This window comes from Typopeltis vanoorti, chromosome 18, assembly GCF_054136105.1.
Source record: "Typopeltis vanoorti isolate ZY-2024b chromosome 18, IOZ_Tvanoo_1.0, whole genome shotgun sequence".
NCBI lineage: Eukaryota > Metazoa > Arthropoda > Arachnida > Uropygi > Thelyphonidae > Typopeltis > Typopeltis vanoorti.
Window position 1 is genome coordinate 1,253,451 of NC_143566.1, and position 21,740 is coordinate 1,275,190.

Sequence of the window (21,740 nt, forward strand, 5' to 3'; positions counted from 1 at the left end):
AGCTGATTAACAAGTCAGTTTTTGATAGTTGAATGTCTTTAATTTTTGTGTGAAACTCAGTAGAATTTTTGATTGAAGAGACTGAGTGTCCTATGTGAGGGCGGAGAAGGTTAGATAAGAATCTTGATAACTTGTACGTTGGACAGCCGATACAGTCTACAACAGGTCTAAGTGGAACATTAGTTTTGTGTAGCTTAGGTAAGCCATAAATTCTAGGAGGTCTTGCATGGTATGTCTTAAGTTTTTTGATTGTTTCTTCATCTAAGGAGGAAGTTTCATTAAGTAGCTTATTTAATTTTCTGAGTTGACGATTCATAGGATCAAAATCCAATTTGGAGTAAGTATTACGATCTCGAAGAAGTAAATTAATTTTTCGGTCATATGAATTGGTATCAAGAACCACAGTGGTATTTCCTTTATCAGCTCTAGTAATGATTAAATTTTTGTTACGTTTTAAGGAAATAATAGCTTTCGATTCCGACGGTGGGATATTTAATTCTGAAGGTTTGGCATTGTAGATCACTTTAACTACTTCGAAACGAAGTTTGTTGGCTTCAATACTTGAGAGATGCTTGATGTTTCTTTCTATATTATGTATAAAGTCTAAATATGGGAAACACTTTGGTGAAATCGCAAATTTATGGCCTCTTGCTAGAACATTTAATTCATCTTTTGTTAGTTGACGGTTAGATAAATTGACTCCCCATTTTTCCGTTGGTAATTTGTTAGTGATCTTTTTTGATCGATTTAATAGATTAAGGTATTTAATATGTAGAGCACTATTGCTTTTATCAAAAGCTTTTTTTCCCGAATTCTTTGAGACAGTTATAATTAATTGTAGCAATTCTTGATTTAACGTATTTGACAAATCTGTTTCTAGTTCTGTAATATTTAAATTGTTTGTTGCTAGTTCATGCTTAGACACTCGTAACTGATTGAGTAGTAAGGAATGACTTGCTATCAGTCACTTCTGTATACATCAAACCAGACAGGAAGAAGTGCATAGGATTCCCATACCTTGCGTTAAAGGCATCTCAGAACGTCTTTCAAAAATTATGAAGAAATGCAATTTTGCCACTACTTACAAACCTATCAACCAAATTTACAACTTATTACCTTCTCCTAAGGACAAATTCTCACCCTTGATGTTACCTGGTGTTTATGAGATTCCATGCTCATGCAAATTATCTTACTTTGGACAGACAGGTAGGTCTGTTCAGAAACGCATCTCGGAACATCAAGACCACATTCGTCTTCTTAAACCACAGAAATCTGGCCTCTCTCAACACAGAATTGAAAATCCAAACCATAGGATCCATTGGGAAAAGGCTAAACTTTTACATAGATCTTTATTTAAACATGAACGTTTATACAAAGAAAGTTCTGAAGCCCTACTACACAGACCAAACCTAAACTGCAACGACGTTCTTACTATTCCTAAAGTATGAGAAATTATCATACAAAACTGTGTTAAATAATTAACGTTTTTTTTTTTTTTGTTTTTTTTTTTGTACTACTTTAGCACGTTATGCACGTTTTCATGAGATTCTATTGTAATCATGCACCCTAACTGTATGTTATTCCTAATTTTTGTTTAAATACTGTACTGATGATGTCCTAAAATACTTAGGATGAAATATTTACAATTAAATAATTTTCACTGTGGTTTATATGTGTGTTTCTTCTAATTATGAACGCACCACAGGTTTCGTTATTTAAAAAAGATAGTATCATATTCTTATACACCCATTACTGAATTCTGCAATTAAACAACTATTCCAGTAACTTAACTACTACTCCTGAGCAACTAATTTGTCTGTAATTTGATACTTCTGTCATGTAACTATCTTGTCATCTTGGAACCTTAATAGAGGTAAAACTAAGTTTCACCAGATGCAATGCCAGTTCTCATGCACATTCTTGTAACACAAATGCTGACATACCACCCAATTCTACTGCTGTATTCACATTCATGTTTTTCAATATGCTGAGCATGTTCTGTTCATAAACCTCAATTCTTACTCACATAAGCAGCTACAATATTTCACTTGAATGATACACTATTGCAAAGTAATCACTTAGCAGCAACTACTTCTTCTGCTTCTGTGATTTCCTACTAACGGACTTCTTTAGAAGTGTGAAGCCTACTAACTGACTTCTTTAAAAATTTTCTTCTAAATATGGTGATGGTCAAACAATCCCAAACAGCATGGTTAATGGTAGAAATATGGTTGGACACCACCAGATCTTTCCTTTCTTTTATGCTCAACATCTCCAACATGTTCCTTCTTTCTCACCTCAAATCCATAGCTGTTCATCCTATGTATGCCAAACCACATGAGCAAGCAATTTTGCATACCTGTAGGTTTTTGTAAAAGGGATGCTGCCCTTAGGAGAAACTCAAGAAAGCTGTGGAACAGTCTGAATCAGATTAACAGTCACTCTTTGTTGTGATCCTTGAAAAGAGAAGCAATTTTAATTGATAGACTGCCAATATATGGAATGACGATTGAATCTCTGTACTGGGCATTTTGATTATGGAGAGAGAGGTAGGGTTTGAAAATAAAATCTTGTGAATTGTTTTCTAAAAACTACAAATTTAAGAACAAATAAATTTGTAGAGTTTGAAGTTCAACCTTGAGTTGGTCTTCATTGTGTAAAATTAAACATGCCTGATTCTTGAGGGTGTGGATTATGCCTAACTTTTGGGATGTTGAAGGGATGAGGAAGATAATGTCTCACATGAGAAGGTTTACAATATACCTTAAGAGACACCTGATAATGGTGTCTTGATGAGAACATTAAGGAAAGCATTTTCCATCTTTTTCAAGCTCTAATGAAATTTGATTGTTGCTATGAAAGAGTTAAGAGAATAAAGAAATAATCATAGACTTGGGAGGTCATGTTTCCAAATAATAAAAATGTCTGATGTATCTCATCAAATAAAAAGTGGACTGGAAACGGTGTTCAAATAAGTTTGTGACATCTGGTGAATAAAGGTCTCCAGTAAGTTTTAACACATCATCTATGGGGAACATTAGTAAACAGACATATTATGTTGAGACTTGCAAGGATGTCAGAAGATATATACAGTAAAACCCCTTTTTTACACTTTTCAAGGGACCGATGGAAAAAAGTGTAAATAGCAGGAAATGTAAAAAAACATTAAAAAAGGCTAAAATATGACTTACTGCTAGTATGCGAGTCTACATACTAGATTACAAATTTAATAACTGAAAATAATGAATTTACAATTACTTACATTTATCTATTTAAAAAAATCTTTAATTGTTGATTCTTTTTGCTTTTCATTTTTTTGACATAGCGCCAGATTGCTTTTCATTGAGTTCAATGCTTGACCTGTTTTTTACTATCGTGTTCAAAGTGGACACAGAGAGTCCAAGATCTTTTGCTAAATGCACACGTGTTCCAGCATGCCAATCTACCTGTTGCAGAATTGCCATCTTTTCTTCTACCGAAATACATTTTCTGTCTTTTTTCTCCATGTTACTAACATAGATAATCCACCACCGCAACTTGAAAGCAACTTTCACAGGCTCAATTATGTAGCAAAAATTCTGCAATATCAATTCGTACTGTGATTGAAAAATCACGGTATCACTCATCACTACTGCAAGCGTGCAAGTCACCATGATGGCGGAAAACAAACTATAGCCGAAAGCAACGCCATCTGGATGCACAAGATGTCCTCAGAAATCGATTCGAAAATCAGTATTGCCACCCGAGAAAAAAACTGCAAATCATGGGAAATGACGTCCACATCAAGTTGTTAATGGTAGGAAAGCAATATATCGCAAGAATAGGTCTTAAGACGGGACCAACGGAAAATGACGTAAATTGCGGTAACATAAAAACGGGGTTTTACTGTATGTATATAAACGTCATAGTTTCTGGATGAAATGGGGATGAATTCTTGATGTAAAAGCCAGATGGCCTTACATGATGTCTTAAAAGGCTAGCCAGATGTTTAGATAAAGTATAACTTGGAGAGCTGATACCATCCCTGATTGGTCTTAAGGGAACACCAGGTTTGTGTAGTTTATGAGACACTACAAATAGCACGTATTGACTCGAGCTTTGATAATAATTCCGGTAGCCAGTTTAGGATAGTTTTAAGTAAATCATTGGTTTTTTTCATGAGTTGTCTATGTGGGGTCAATAATAATTTTATTATTGTAATCTTCCATATTCAGAATTACCATTGTGTTTGTTTTGTCTGTACTCAGAATATTTTTATTCTTCCTGAGTGATAAAAGTGATTTTAATTATGAGATGGGTATAATAGATCTTGGAATTGATGATGAAAGTGGAATAGAACGTTAGTCTTCAGTCTGATAACTACCAGACTGCCATTATTATAATAATAGCAGAATCTAATACATCCATCTCAGAATGAGCAGAGATGGATGCTGTTAATTAGGACTGTTCAACTATGCCATATTTAGAAGAAAATTTTTACTCCCAATTTCTAAAGGAATCAGTCATGGTCCACTCAAACAGATTAGAAATTAAAAAACAGAAGCAATCAATCAATCATGGTCCACTCAAACAGATTACTGAATAAAAAGAAAGGATTTATCTTAAGTGAGATATGGAAATCATTCATTAAATCTTTTAACATTAGGTTTCAACTTTGCTAACAATTAGTTTCAGTTGTTAGCTGTAGACAGCTAACACATGCCACATGACTTGACATTAACTATTATTTTTCCATAAATAACGTATACCAAGATATTAATTATAAAAACTCAACACTCTCCTATATTTTGGCAATGTTACGCCATTAGGGATCACAAAAACAATGATGTGCACGCAGGCACTAATACTGGGCAAATGAGACTAAAGAATGGCAAACTCAGGCCTACAGTCCTAAATGGCACCCCCTAGTGGACTGAAGATCTTCAGATGTATGCGTCCCAAATTTGTGGCAATCTCATGCACCCAAATTTGTTGAGTTTTGGAAAGTTTTTCAAGGCTGAGGCAGATTCGAGGATAGCCTTTGATATTTGTATTTGCTGCAGTGTAATAGAGTGGCCTTCTTCCAGTGTAACCTGTGGTGGGTGTCCAAAGCATCATCAGCAAGTCCGTGGAACTGGATGTAGTCCTTGAGTTCAGAAATTCTGATATTGGCTGTCCTGCCTGTTTGGTTGTAGTAGGATAGTTTGCAACTGCAAGGGACCTGGTAGGTGTAGGGAATGTGGCTTGTCTTTGGTGGGGCAGATAAGATATGCTAATTTCTTATGTGGTATGTAAGTAGTTGTAAGGTTATATTTCCTTAGGATTTTTAAGTTTTTCAGATGTGCACCAGATATATATGGAATCTTGAGTAATCTCTGTTCTGAAGGGGGGGGGGGGGGAAGGTGTTGAGGATATGGTCAAGTTCAGTAGTTAGGGCACTGTTATCAGAACTGATTAATTTTGCCCTGTTATATCAAATTTTTATAATCCCATATTGTTGGACGGGGGTGGGTGGGTGAGTGCTGGTGAATGTATCTAACTGTATGTGTAGGTTTTCTGTAAATGGAAAATGCCAGGGTTGTAGCCAGGACATATGGTCAAATTCATCAGGCCGGCATATACTCAGGGTGTCTAAGAATGGGAGACTTGTTTTCCTTTTCTAAGGTAAACTGGATCCTGGGATGTTGATTGTTTAGATATGTTAAGAAATTGTGGGTTGTAGCCAGGACATATGGTCAAATGGAGAACACATAATCAAAATAGTTATAGATCTAAATCTAAGCCAGATAGTGAGTTCATGTGGGGCAGAGTTTAAGGCTTTTTTTTTCAAAGGTCTCCATGAAGAAGTTGGCCAGGGATGGAGAACCCATGGCTATCCCCTCTATCTGTTTGTAGAATTTTTCTTGCCAAATAAAACAGCCTGAGTTCATGGTGAATTGAAACATGGCTGAGATATCAGGAGGAAATATGGCTTGAATGAGGTCTAAGGTATCATTGAGTGGGACATTAGTGAATAAAGAGGAGATATCAAAACTGATCATTATATCAGTGTATTGGAGTGCGAGTTTTCTATACTGGCTTTAAGGTGAGCACTTTGGCTAAATGTTTGGCTAATTTGTATGTGGTTGAATCAATGCCATCCACAATGAGATATAATGGTACATTTTGTTTATGGATTTTTGGTAGTTGATATATCTAGTGGGAGGGGATTCTAGAATTATAAGGTTTTAGTTTGTTTGCAACTTTCACAGAACAAGAGATAACCTTTTTAAGGACCCTGTGGAGTGTTCTGATTTGTATACTGGTGGAATCATAGTCTATAGGGTGGTAGGTAGAACAATCTAGAAGTAAGGAGGAAAGCTCACCTGTGTAATTTAATTGGTTTAAAACAGCAGTAGCATTTCCCTTACCCACTCTGATAATTACTATTCTGTTGTTGTTTTTGATTTCTTGCAGAGCTTTAAATTCTTTTCTTGATAGGTTGCTTTTTGGTGGTTTAGCATGAGTGAGTATATTGGCTATATCCAATCTGATGCTGGTGGCAATATGGTTGCCATCATCCTTCTCAGTCTATCTGCAGCAACCAACAATGTATTTTGTGCTGTTCGCCTCTATCTCACACCAGATAGCTTCAAAATTCCTAAAATCCTCAACTTCTGTTTCTGTTGATTTAAGTTCTTCATTTCTCATCAGCAATATCCTTCTTCCAGTCCTATTCCTCTACTGTTCCTGAAACTACAACTACAGTATTCCATATATTCTATCTCTATATTGTCTTTTGTACCAAGCCCCCCCCCCCCCCCCCAAAACCCCCATGACAATAATTTTTGGTCAAGCTGATCAATGTCCTTTATTTGATACTTTATGACATTCATGTACATGCATTTCAACATCATTCCCCTTGTTCCCAGGCTCTCTTGCATAATATATTTACCAACCCCTTCAGCTTTGAAAAACCTGGGAAAATACACGAGTACAGAAATGACCATTTCTGTATTTATACTCATTTAGCTCACAAGTGACAAAGATGCATGCTAGACCATTCCTCCAACACTTCTAGTTTTTCCCCTACCTCCAGCCTCTCATTGAAAAACAACTTCTCATTCAACAACAAATCATTCAGATACAATCTGTTGGACATGTAGTGGACACCCTTTTTGTCCAGCAAATTCACTTAAGATATCTAGAAACTGCACATCATTCCTCCTGCACAATCTTCTCACTAATTATGGGACCTCTTCACAACTGATTTCATCATTACTGGCAGCAGACTTACAGTCTTTAGTCTCTCACTCTCATCTTTTTTTTGTTTCTTCCAGCAGATTTTTCACATCTTCTCTCATGTCATATTTCTTGTCTTACAAATCAATTGTGCCTAGCAAAACAATTAGCTCCTTCCCCTCTCTGCATAACACCAGCTTCACTGACATTCTTGATCTCTGTGCCCATACTCTTCCAAGTGATATTTTTGTGTGTGTGCGTGCGTGCGTGATGCGCACGTAGGTTCAGGAGAATAAATAACATGGGAGTTAAATGGATGAGCGGCATAATTAAGTAGAAGGTGCAAAAAAAAAAGAAAACATTGTAGAGAGAATATAAATAAAACGATGATTAAAGCATCCATGAGAAATACAAAGTACATTAAGAATGCCAAATAGCATTGTAAGGAAGGCAAAATCAGTTTATGAGAGGAAATTAGCTGAGCAGGAAAAAGAAAATCCCAAAGAGTTTCTTCACTATATGGCAAGGAAAAGGAAGAATAACTATGGAAGGATATCTTTAATGAAAGTTTGAAATAATTGAATGTTACTGAGTGATCATTTTGCAAGAGTTTATTATCCAGATGAAAATGTTGTGATGGCAGAAGTGACAGGGACTGATGTTGAAATAGAAACAGATAAGTCGGATGAACTTGGGATACTGCAGAAATTCAATGTGAATATGATAATTGGATATCACCCAATGTATTATGAGAATGAACATATGAATTGGCATTGCCTCTGACTAGGCCATTAAGTCTCAGCTTTGGTAGGGCTTCAAAAGTGTGGGAGGAGAGCAAAATAGTTCTGCTGAATAAAGGAAGTGCTAAGCCAGGTAGTGAATTATAGAGCAGTCAATATCTTGGGAGTGGTGGTGGCAGAGGTAAAGATATTGGAGAAGTTGCTCAAAGGTAAAGTTCAAGAATGGACAGATAAAAATGTGAGACAGCATGACTTTATGAAGGGCAGGTCATGCTTTTTATAAGTTACTCACTTTTCTTTAATAATAGAGTGATGGCTGAGCTGGATAAAGGGAATGACTATATATTCTATAAGATTATACTGATAGACTGGGAGGGGAAGGGTGTAAAGAAATGTGAATAATATGCATTAGCATATTAGCACAAACAGAGCAATTATTATGGACAATTTCAACTATGATAACATAGACTGGAGAAATGACAATGGATGCATGGCAAGATGGAAATGGAATTTATTGTTACTAAAAAATAATTACCTGAAACAGTATGTGATGGATGGTACCACAAGTCTGAGAGTGCTAGATCTGAGGATAGCATTAGAAGATATATCAATAATCTAGATAGCCACTATGCCTATGATTATGAGAAAATGACCAAGCTATTTAGTTCTTGGAGGCTACTAAACATGTGGAAATCTAATTAAAAAGGGATATATGTGGAAGCCAGAGATTATAACAAACTTGGGAGATAGTGTGGAGAGGTGACATGGCATAGAAGCTATAAGGGAAGTATGTCAATAGTGTGTGGTAATGGTCAGGGATTGTTTAAGGGAAGCAATATCAAACTGCATATCAAGGGTCATGAGGATATACCAAGCAGAAGTTAAATGGATGAGTTGCAACATAAAGCAGGAGCCTACAAAAAAAAAAAAAAAAAAAAAAAAAGAAAGAAAGAAAGAAAGAAAACATTATAGAGGGAAAATAAAGGAATAACCAGCATAGTAAGGAGGGTTAAATCAGATTACGAAGGAAAATTAGCTGAGTAGTCCAAAGGAAAGCCTAAATTATGGAAAATTTCAACTATTTCAATATGTAATAATTAAGAGGAAGAATATCTTTAATCAGTTCTATTGGTACTGAAGTCACAGAAGCAGAAGAAATAGTTAAGTTATTAAGTGTTTCACTTTACAAAGGTTAGAACATATTATAATTTCCATTGTGACAGAATTTGATGTGAGAAACAAGGAAGACGAACTGAAGGTGCTCACCATATTGCAAAATATGAATGTGAACACAGCAGTGGGTTTGGATGATATATCAACCTGGTGTTATCTCTGAACAAGCTGTTCAATCCAAGTGGCTGCTCTGACAAGGTTCTCAGGGAGTGTAAAGAGGGTGAGATACTTCCATTACATAATGAGGCTCCAAGACAGAAGTAGCAAACAGCAGATAAGTATCTTAGGAGTAGTGGTTAAGGTATTAGGCTCAGAATCTAACTGTTAAAATGTGATGCCTTTTCTGTTTTTGTAATAGTTATGCTTGTTTATTCTTATTACTTTCTATATGTACATCATTTGCTAAACAGATAAAAAATAAATAATAGTGGTTAAAGTACTGGAAGAGTTGGTTAAAAATAGAATTCAGAAATGACTAGATTGTAATTCTATGAGCATTGCTAGCTTTGTGAAAGATAGGTTTTGCCTTAGTAACTCACTTTCTACACCATGATACTGCTTATCATTGCAATCTGATAAAATATTGTATGGAAAACTAGTAGTTAAGTTGGTGGAAATGTGCATATGAATCTGGTCATGTGGACAATATTTTTTTTTTTTGGTGGTGGTGTGTATGTGGGGAGGATTATCTGACAATCACCAGACACTTATACAATATGGTAGAGTACAATCAAGGAGAATGACTGGAGAGGAAGTATTCAGTAAAGACAATAGTGAACAAATATGTAGATATTCTGCTAAATGTTTTAAATAAATTGGTAGTGTAGGCAAAGGATAATTGTCAATTTATTGTGGTAAAATGTTATGCACTTTGGGATGAAAAATTTACATAGTGTGTATAATTGTAGATGGTAGTACTGGATTGCAAGTGATAAATCTTGAATGAAGATATTTCACTAAGAACTATCTCATTCAGGATTTAACAAGTTTAAAACACAAAAGGAATATGCTTTTATCTAGGTAAAAATTTCAATAACTTAAAATTCTGTAAAGTAACATATTTTGACAATTTTTGATAAGTATATACATATGAAATTACTACCTAATTTTGTATATTAGCAATGGAAGAAAGTTTTGTAAATTATATGTAACCAAGTAGTAATGGTTACAATGGTTACAACAACAAGTTCAAAGTTCGCGAGCCATACACTGGGATTAGTGAAATAGCCTCAAGCAGTCACGTACCCACGGAGCACACACAGGGTTCTCAGAAGACACTATGAGAAAAGGCAAGACCCGTGCACAGAAGAATTCAGTACTGTGTGGAAATACGTGATGCAGAAAGGGTGTGGTTAGGGGTGAATATAAAAGAGCTGGAATCCACCAGGAATGCTCTCTTGCTCTCAGGTTCGACATAGGTGCCTGTCATTCAAGGGTCGCTACAGGAGCCATTCACGATGGCGAGCTGATGAAAGGTTCAACGTAGCGGTATGGAGAAGTAGAGGCCAGGTAGCGAGCTAAATGAGTGCAGTTTCGTCAGCGTGCCGAGAAAGTCTGTGTAAGCTGATCGATGTGCAGTACCATGTAGACCAACCTACGCTGAACTATTCCCATCTACACCAGAGAGGAAAGATCATTATACCAAGATCCAAGCCAGGCCCAGGAGAATCCACAGGCCGACAAAGTCAAAGAGTTAATATGCTGAAGACAAGAAATTAAAAGTTGAGAGACAAGCTTGATGAAATCACAGATCTGGTAAAGTACAAACCTTTAGTAATTTTTTTTTTGTATGGAAAGAAGAATCGTTGTGTGTTAGAGTCCAAGGACACTCATTAATAGAACTCTAGTTAATTTAAAGACACGACTGTAATATATATTCAAATAGATGAATGCTTCAGATCTAGTAATGTGTTTCAGTGTATGTTGTGAATGTTAATTATGTTTGATGTGTTATAGCATAACCATATGCACAGATAATTAAACTAATGCCCGGAATTGAAAGGACAAACTACTAAAGTTTAATAATATTGTTTCTAGATAAGGTCTTACTGTATAGATTACAGTTTGTTACGTTAATTTAACTAATCTCGGAATACGTTATCTTAATTAAGTGTAAATATTTTGCTAAAGTGTATAATATGAAATTTAATAAACTGTTGTGCTTTTACCCAATTAGTTGCCTGATTTAATGAATCCAATGCACCACTCATAAAAATTCGAACCTAAGTGGAAGTTAATTGTTTAGTTAGGACCATGACTGCAAACAAGGTTAAATACAGAAGGTATTGATATTTGGAAACTAGGTATATATGTAGGACGATTGATCAAGTGCCTGTCTGAAAGTTCACTCCTTGACTGAGAAGTTTTCCAATCTAAGGGCTATGGGTGGTGCAGCGGAACAAATAAATTTTCCCAGGACCTTAAGAGGAGGTAACTCCAGATTTTTGCAACTAAGGAATTGGCTCTAATAAGAGACAATCCATTCCTTTGTTAATTTAATTCGTGCACGTGACAATCTAAGCGGCAGAAGAACCATAGATTTCTATATAACCAAATTATAATTTAAGTAAAGTAAATAAATATAAGCAAACAAAATTAAGAACAAGACAAAAAAGAGTTTATAATACAAGAAACTGATGAGACTTGGGGGGGGTGTAGTCAGACAGTTGAAGTTTGTAGGGAATACGGCAAAAGTCGGGAAGCTCAAAGGATTACTTGGGTGTTAAAGAATAGATTGACAAGGATAGCAAGGCTATTATCCCTCTTTTCAATGCTACAATAAGGCCTCTCTTGACTACCAATGTACACAGATTTGGTCTTCTAGATTTTATGAAGATGGTAAGAGGTGTGTGGAATGCTTCCTAGTAGGATAGACTGAAGGTGTGTAAGTTGTGAAGTTTAGTTGACAGGCAGAAAAGAGGGGGACATGACAGAAAGTTATAAAGTGCGAAAGGGGATTCTTTAAGATTGATATAAAAGAAATTTTTCAATACACAAGTAAGGAGAGAACGAGGATTAACTCTGGAAGTTATATAAGAATGAGCAAATGAGGTTAGTAAAGTTGTAGAGACTAGATTCTTTTTTATTATTATTCGAAGAATGGTGAATGACTGGAATGGATTGCTACTGGTGGTTGTGAGTATCTTGACAATGAATACATTTAAGGAGAGGTATATGTATTGTATGAATAATGGTTGAGATGCGTCTTTCAATCACATGGAGATACCTCTGTAATAATTAACATATGGAATGGCATTCCTGAGAGTTTTACAAAATTTCATGGTGTAGATCAGGTGTGGCCAACTTCATTCTATATGAGGGCCAATATATATGATGAGTGATAGTGTCACGGGCCACACACTTTAAGACAGAACTTAAATAAAAATAAACTCCGCATTTTTCAAAGCAATAGTTATATGTATTGAATTACTATATTTTTAAAACATTTTACTACTGGGAGAACAATATAAAATACTTGAATGTTTTAAATATAAGTTGTTAAATTAAATTTAATTACATATTTCTGGTGTTTTTACATGTAACACAACTTCATGAGAACACTCTGGGAGTTCATGTACAACAACAAGTTCATCAAAGTCGATGACGATATTCGTAACAAATCCTGAAGGTGGTCATCAGTCAGTCAGCTTCTTTGTGACGTTTTTATCCTGCCGCGGGCTGCACAAAATCATGTTATGGGCCACATGCAGCCCGTGGGCCTGCTGTTGGCCACCTATGGTGTAGATGATGAAAATTAAAATTCTCTACACTCTTTCACAAAGAAGTTCTATTGTTGCAACTTGCATATTATACAGATAATTTTGCCACAGTTCATCAAATTGGCAATTCTGATTAAAAGAAAGTGTATGTGCGTGCATGTGTTGGGGGGGGGGCATCTAATTCCAACACTCCTTCAAACTGTTAAGAAGCATGTCTTCTTAACAGTTGAAGCTACCCAACACTTTTTCACAGTCCAAACACATATGCACCCATCTCCACATTCTCCACACATACATAACTTTTTCCTTCTATTTCTTTTCCTTTAATGTTATCCTTGAAAGAGCCTCTCCTCTTTTGATGGTCTTCACACCTAAAGTTAATACTGCACTATCTATCTCAATATTTACCATAAACTATGTTGAACAATCTCTCGTCAGCAAATTACCATAAAAAAGTCATTGCACCTATAATAACAGTTTGAAGCTATTTATATATATATATATATATATATATATATATATATATATATATATATACACACATACATACACTCATACCCTGAAGTTACGCAGTAGGTGGGACCAACAAAAAGCGCGTAAGTCGAATTCGCGTAACTCGGGGTATAATTTTGCATGTAATTTATATATACAAACATACAAAATATTAGTTAATTGGGACCAAAGGTTTACAAAAATACCTATAGTTTTTAAGAAATATAATCATAATTTTGTTTTTCTTACATAAAAAAAAGAAAGTTATTTCAATGTCGATTCGATGGTTTCATAAAATCTAATACATTCGTCTGATGGCATAATGTCTTTTTCTTGTCACGCAAAATTTCTTCATAGCAAGCTAACGATTTTTTTATTCCTTGCCTTGTGGCTACAATTCGTTCCTCGTTAGAATCTATGTCCTCCAAAATCTGTAAACCTTTCTTTTATGATTGTTCTTACTGTGGATTCCTGTAGATCACACTTCTTTGCTAGCTCACAAATTTTCATTCTGCCTTCAAAATCCTTAATAATGTTGAGTTTTGTTTCCAAAGTCAATGTTTTTCTTTTCTTGCTAGCTGTAGAAGAATCAGACTTGCTTCTTTTGGACGACATTATTATTTTTTATGTGATAAAATTTTTATCAAGAACATAACATTAAATAGTGGCAAGGTTTGTAGACTATAAAAATCGTGTATGAATGGAGACCACTCGAAACACATCAGTGTTTGTTCAAGGCATGTGGAACACTGGCGAATATGGCCGGCGCCGGAAAGATACGACTAGTGGTGAGACGTGAAGCGGGACGAGAATACCTACATATAAGAAACCGCATAACTCCGGATTCGCGTAAGTCGGGGTATGACTGTATATACATACACACACACACACACACACACACACGCACACACACACACACACATATATATATATATATTCATTTTTAATATTAACTGACTTAAAACCCGAGAATTATAACAAAATGAGATTTATTTGAAAACGCAACATGTTTCGTCGAGATTGACTTAATCAGGTGTTAAGAACATAGAAAGATATTAAAAGACACTGAAAATAACATTGAGACACTCTAAAGCTATACAATTATAAAGTCATAATATTCGACTGTGAATTACAGTTATTATGAACTTGAGCTATAGTCCGTGTTAAAGTTCTATTGTTGTACACTTGTGCGTGTGTGGAACCACGTGATCTCCAGTATCTGATAGTAGAGCTGAAAGAGTCAGGCAAATTATAGCTGAGATTATTGTTCATATGAAGCGGGTCTAAGGTGATTTCTTTTGACTCCACAATGCAGCGTTCCACCTCATCATGGCAAATGTGTAGGTTTGAAGTTGATGTCCAATTTATCTCATGTTGGCGGCTTTCGTTGTTCGTGCTTATTGAAAACAGGACATGGCCCGACAGAGCAGTTGCTCTGGTTCTCTTATAAGCAATGTCTTTCTGGTGCTCCTCGAGACGCAGTAGGATAGATTTCTCCGTCTGCCCACAGTAAGGCTTTCCGCACTCACGTGTGACCTTGTATACACCTGGGAATTGTAGAAGGTTTTGAGATTGTTTATAGTTGTTGAAATGTGATCTTATTTTTGGCAGAGTCGAGAAGCACGTTTGTATGTTAAACTTCTTTAGGATTCTACTCAGCTTTTTGGATAGTGTGCTGATATATGGCAAGACGATATGACCTTTGGAGTCGTCCTGTGTCTCTACGTTGCTATGTTGATGGTGGGATAATTGGTTGTTAATACTTTTTAAAGAGTAGCCATTGTTTTTAAAGGTCCATTTAAGATGTTGTAGTTCTTTTTTTAGTTCTTCTTCATTTGACAGTACAGATCTTGCACGATTCGCAAGAGTTGATATAATACCCAACTTTTGCGCTGGATGGTGATGTGAAGACGCATGCAAATATCTGTCCGTGTGTGTTGGCTTTCTAAATATAGAGACTATTATGGATTCAGGTGTCTTGGTGAGTTTAACATCTAGGAAACAAATGGAACTATTTTCTTCAATCTCCATTGTCAATTTTATATCCTGATGGAGGTTGTTTAAGTGGTTGAGAAACCTGTGAAGATTCTCGATACCATGCTCCCAACACGTCAATGCTTGTTCACAGTATGTGCGACACTGGCGAATGCGGCCGACGCCGGAAAGATACGACTAGTAGTGAGGCGTGAAGCAGGACGGGAATATGTGCATATATGAAACTGCGTAACTCCGGATTCGCGTAAGTTGGGTATGACTGTGTATATATATATACACACACACACATACACAGGGTGAAATGCAACCATCAAGACAAATCTGTTAATGCTCAAGTATTAGAATCCTCAAGATCTACTATGACCAGGGACCTGAATTCAGATCTCCTGCTATATCCCAGTGGGGCAAGGACAACCTTGTAAACTTCAATGATACCAAAACTCAGCTCTTTCTGATCTCTCGCAAGAAAGAGCTCGCATCCATCCCTCTTACCTTCAGTTAACTGAGATATCCAAACACGACCAGATTTCTCTTCTTGGACTGACTTGCACCTCTGATCTCTCCTGGCACAACTATATTTCAAAAATAGCTTCTGCAGCTGCCAAAAACTTGGTGTACCTTTTTTTGCACTATTTTACACCTCCGTAGCTGCAGAACTCTATACAAATCCAATTCTGCTCAGCCATGGAATACTGCTCCCATATTTGGGTTGGTGCACCAAAATCCTCTCTAAGATTGCTTGATTCTATCCTGAAGAAGGTAATCCGGCTAATTAATGATCCCTCTCACATACCCACTTTAATCCCTCTCTCACAGACGTTCAGTTTCAGAATTGTGCCTCTTCTACAGATACTTTCATTGATAATGCTCTGCTGAATTGTCCACTATTATTCCTCCACTCTCCTCCAAAATCGCTAAAACAAGACCCACTGCTAACCAACACTCTTTTACAGTCCAACTTAAAACTCACTGAACCAAATTCACTGCCCTCCTCTTTTACTGCATTTATTTCTGTCCTTTGGAACAGTCTTCCCCAAATATTACAACCCTAAACTGTTCAAGTAAAATGTGAACAGACTCCTCCTTTCCTTCTATTCCTCTTGTCCACACATGACACCATTGTGCTAGAGATATTGTGACCTTTTGTGTGTGGACCAGATATATACATACATATATTAAAAAAAAAAAAAATGGAATGTTACCAAATTTGGTATGGAGACTAATCAAAACATGGGAAGAAGGATGCTGCAAACAAAAATTTTAGTTTGAAGGTCTCCAACAGGGGAAATATTGGCACTGTACAATGTAAAAAAAAATGAATAACAAAGACTAAACTGAAATGAAAGATAAGCTTTATGTGTTGCATTTATGATAGCACAGCAATCAAACAATTAATATCAAGCACACCTGAACACATCGAGTTCACCTGTGAAAGAGGACCTGGTTCAATGTGGACATTGTTCTCATAGACCAGAAATTGCATCCTGTACACAGCAGAACATAATAAGTCTGAAGAAATGTTTGTCAGAGCCCGTGATATGTTGTTCTTTAAGGCTGTCAAGTTCAAGACTCATTCACGATAGACATTGACATTCAGGTAATCCCACAACAAAAAAATTGCATGGAATAATATCAAGGGAGTGAGGTAGCCATGCAGTTGGAAAGAAGTGACAAATCACTCTTTCTTCTATGAAGTGATGCCGCAGCTGCTGTATCAGTCATGAAATGTGGGAAGGTGGTCCGTCTTGCATAAAAATGGTCTTGTTGAGATATTGTCATCACTAAAGTTGTGGAATGATGAAATTGTTCAACATATCACAATAATTCTGTGTGGTAATGGAAAAGTTAGTGATCCTGTTGGAGTGATGTCCTCAAAAAAGAATGGTGATATTATAAAATCTGCTGTGAATCCACACAAAAATGGTAATTTTCAGTTAATGTAATGGGAGTTCCAGGAACACATGGGGTGATTCAGAAGCCCAAATTCAACAATTTTGGGTCTTTACAGCCCCCATTCAGATCCAAATGTGTCTAATTGCTCTACAGGATTTTCCAAGGCCAAGCATCATCAATTTCAAATCTGACCAGAAATATCAGATCAATGTCAGTCACTTATCATAATCATTGTGTAGCAGCTGCTGTACACAGCTGATCTCATATGGATAAAATGTAATAATTTTGCAATTACCCAATGAGCAATTACCTGTTGTGGTACTGATTTCTGCTCTCTGCCAAGTTAACCTTCCAAAGATCCTGTTTCTTCTGAATCATTGCACTCATTAAGGTAAAATAACTTTACAAGTAACGTACGATATGGTAAAGTGAGACACATGTTCAACATGACTATCAATAGGAATGTGTTTGTGAAGTTCTACTTTTAATTTATATCTCTTATGATGCCAGCAAAACAGGTGTTACGTCGTTTTATGCAAATTTTCAGCTTTCAGGGCTACAATAGCGCCATATTCCTCCTACTAGTGATTTTTTGAACTAATTTTTTTTTTTTTGAAGAGTCCTTCTTCCCATGTCTTGATTAGTCTCCCTACCAAATTTGGTGACATTCCAGTTGTTAGATCGAGTTATAAGGCTCTGAATAGGGGAAGTTTAATTATGGTGTGTGTGTGTGTGTGTGTGTGTGTGTGTGTGTAAAAACTGATCATCAGCTAATGCCTTTTTATTCCTGTAATAGGGAGTAGGAGAGGCTGTTTTAGCCCTATCTAACTTTTTGGAGACTGATCGGGCAGTTCACTGACACCCAATCAGAGATAGCTGGCCCAAGACTATCACTAATTAAGCAGCACGCAGTGAAGAAAATGGCTGAACAAGTGCTGCCATCTCATGGTCCCTAACTGTAATACAATGTATTTAATGTCTGAAATAGTCTGGGTTCTATGGTCGATTATCTTGAGTTTCCGGGAGAAAAAACCCACTTGCCCGTGCCATAGATTGACTAACACGGAAACCGGTCGAAAAAAGGCTTAGAAAAATTTCCTCTAGTCACCGACTAGACTCAAAACAAGTCTTCCTTCGTGTGGTCAAACGTCACATCCACTGAGCAATACAGGCTCTTTAAAAAAAACAAAAAACTGATTAATAAAACAAAAAATTAATGACTTTACATTTTTTCAAAATATGCCTAAAACAGTTTTAAATTCTTACTATAATACAGAATGACATAATTCTCCATTTTCTCATTTACTTACAGTGTAACTATGTCAGCATTTGCATTGTTAATAGCTATGGAGAGGGCATCATTTCCATTCTTATCCAAGGCATGCTGATCAATTCCATGTTTCAAAAGCAAGCACACTTGACTAAAAGAAATATTAGAAACAAAAATATTAATAAACTGGATTCAAAATTAACATTAGCAGTTACAAAATTAAATAACCTAATATAATCACTTTATCACTGAAATCAGTGAAACATACAGTGAATAGTAATCTGATGTGCTATGTGATCATCAAAGACATAAGATCAGCTATACTATTTTTTTTCCCCAGATTAATGGTCATTTACAAAAGTGATACACACTCATATAAAGGACTCCAAAAATCCTTTTGCCCACCTGGCAGCAGTGAGTTATCAGAGAGAAGTGGTGAGTGAATTTTCAGCCTTGTTCCAAATGCATTCAAAACGTATTGTCTTATTTTCTTTGCATAATTTACACATTTTTCCCCTTTTTAAAGATAATCTCATTCACTATCAAGTTATATGATCACAAACAGACTCCAATGAATGTAATGCATATGTTTTATTTTCAATTAGGAGATAGTATATTATGTAATTAAGTTAATAAGTTAATTCCTTCGTATCCAACACCTTAAAAGAGTAATTGAGTGTTGGATACAAGGAGTAAGCAATCAAAGGAGTTGGTAGTGGGAGAAGGGAAAATGGATATCAGGGGGTTACTGAGAAGGATAAAAGATAACAGTGTAATAAGAAAGGTAATCGGTGTGTTGGCCAGGTATGACAGTGATGAGATGAGGAGAGCAAGAGTTATGAGTGATATGTTAGCAGAAATGGTGATGAGTTTGAAGGTGATGGACTGCATTTGAATGGTTTTGGTGTGAGTCATTTGGAGAGACTGCTGCCTGCTAGGGAGAGTAATGAGTACAAAAAATGAATCTGATCAAGTAAGAAGTGATGTGAAAGAGCAGGAGAATAAGGAAGGAGAGACTGAAGTGGCTTATGAATGAAGAAGAGTGGATAGCATGAGTGTAGAGAATGAGAGAATGAGTATGCAAGAAAAACAGGGAAATGGGGAGACAGAAATGCTCCAAGGATGTGACTGCGTGTGTAGACAAAAACGGGAAGGGGATCACCTGCTATGTATGAAAAACAGATTTGAAGAAGGTTGTGGGATAAGTAATGAGAAAAAGAAATGGCTTAAGGAAAGTATGGAGAAGTTACATCTAATAAGTGGTATTATCAGTGAAACTTGTTATAGATCCAGGAATGAGCTGTTATGTTTCTATATGAATACTAGAAGTATAAGAAACAAGAGAAAGGAAATGGTTGCATTATTGAGTTCACCCAAAAATTATTGGAATAAATGAGACATGGTTGGATGACATTCTGACAGGAATAGAGATGGAAGGGTATGACAGAAAGGGGAGTGCTACTGATGATAGAAATAGAGTTAAGTCCATACTTACGTCCATACAAGGTAGACGCATCTCTTTTTGTAATCCCTCTGGATTAATCTGATAAAATCCCCCTCACTAACTTAAATATCTCTATCATATCACCTCTTCCTCCTATCTACCAAAATCTGCAATCCACATTTCTTCAACCTCTCTCTTCATGGCCAGCATTCCAGAGTCTTAATATTGTCTTAGTCACTCTTCTCTAAACCATCTCCAATGTTTCTATATCATACTGAAAACCAGGAGAACAAATCTGAGCACAATAGTCCAAGAGTGATCTGACTAGTGTGTTATACATGGCACAATCACCTCCTTATCTCTACATGTTAGATTACTTCACATCATAGCAGCACTATGATGTGCATTCTTTGCAGCACTTGCAACATGCCCTCAAAACTTCAGTCTAACTATCACTCCCAAAATTCAAATTTCATCCACTTCCTGAAGTACAGCACCATCAATATAGTACACAGCCTTATATTTCTGCAACACACCTTGCACTTATTAATATTAAAACTACAACCATGCTCCTTTGTCAAAAACAAAAGTCTATTCAAATCTTCCTGAAGGGACTTAACATCAGCAGTTCTACTCATAATTCTCCCCAACTGTGCATCATCAGCAAACAACTGAAGATCCCCAGTCAATCCACATGATATATCATTTACAAACAAGTTAAACAAGACAGATTTGTTGTCAGTTGAATGAACCTTCCAAGATGAGTCTGTTGACTTCATTGAGGATGTCATAATAATAATAATAATTTGTAAATGCCAGACTGGCTGATTAAGTGGATAGCATATCCACTCTCCAGCCAACAGGTCAATGGTTTGAATCCTGCCACTGGCATGAAGATGTGTAAAGGTCTGTCCTGGATGAGCTTGCATAGCTTCTTGAATTTATAAAGCCTATCTTAAAAAATACGAAGGTAACTCAGAGCTCTATATTTTTGCCCCCCACACTTTCTCCTATGCATCATCAATCTTCACCTGTCTCCTTAAAAAAAAAAAAAAAAAAAAAAAAAATCTCTTGCCATCTTAAATAGAGAAATTATGGATATAAAAATTGCTCTGGAATCTAATTTAACTGTTGAAACTTTTACTACTGTAATGCGCATATCTTCGAGTTCTTACTTAAAGGTTTTCAATGATTCTCGTGACAAGCTGAAACGCAAATTTGAATCACTAGTCAGCTTACCTAGATCCAGTAATAATACTACTGATATAGATAAAGTAGTCATAAATGTTTCCGGACGTCCACTAACAGACTGTGAATGTTTTGTTTTATCAAAAGGATATGATTTCGCTGTTACGCCGAATAAGGTGCCTATTATGGATTTTTTTCATAACAGACAGGGGTATTCGATCCTTACCCCAAAAAACAGCCAACAGATTACGTTTTGAATGTGCACAAATTCTTTTTCATGCCAAGCCTCCTCGTCCTAATCTTTCTTACTCTGAATTTAAAGCATTGAAATCACTGAAGAATAACAATAATTTAATAATTACGAAAGCTGATAAGGGGAAGGCTGTAGTGATTCAAGATAGGAAGGAATATGAGAGAAAAATGTCTCTTTTACTTCGCGACTATTCAACTTATAGGCCTCTTACATCGGATCCTACCCGGAGTCAATTGAAGAGACTTAATTCTCTTATAGATAATGTATCTACATGGAATGAAGATCAAAAGAAAAAACTTAAAACCTTCTTCAGTCGTCCACCTAGATTGTATGGTCTTCCAAAAGTTCATAAACCAGGCATTCCGTTAAGACC

General features: G+C 36.1%; 1 protein-coding gene across 2 annotated transcripts in view; it reads right to left on the bottom strand.

Annotated features, from left to right (window-relative positions):
* Window positions 1–21,740, bottom strand: part of CenB1A (Centaurin beta 1A) — a 627,189-nt gene that overhangs the window by 45,657 nt on the left and 559,792 nt on the right. For both annotated transcript variants that reach the window (XM_090408048.1, XM_090408046.1), the window contains one exon: window positions 18,523–18,633. In XM_090408048.1, the coding sequence (XP_090264174.1) occupies window positions 18,523–18,633 (111 nt within the window). The remainder of the gene's footprint in view (window positions 1–18,522; window positions 18,634–21,740) is intronic.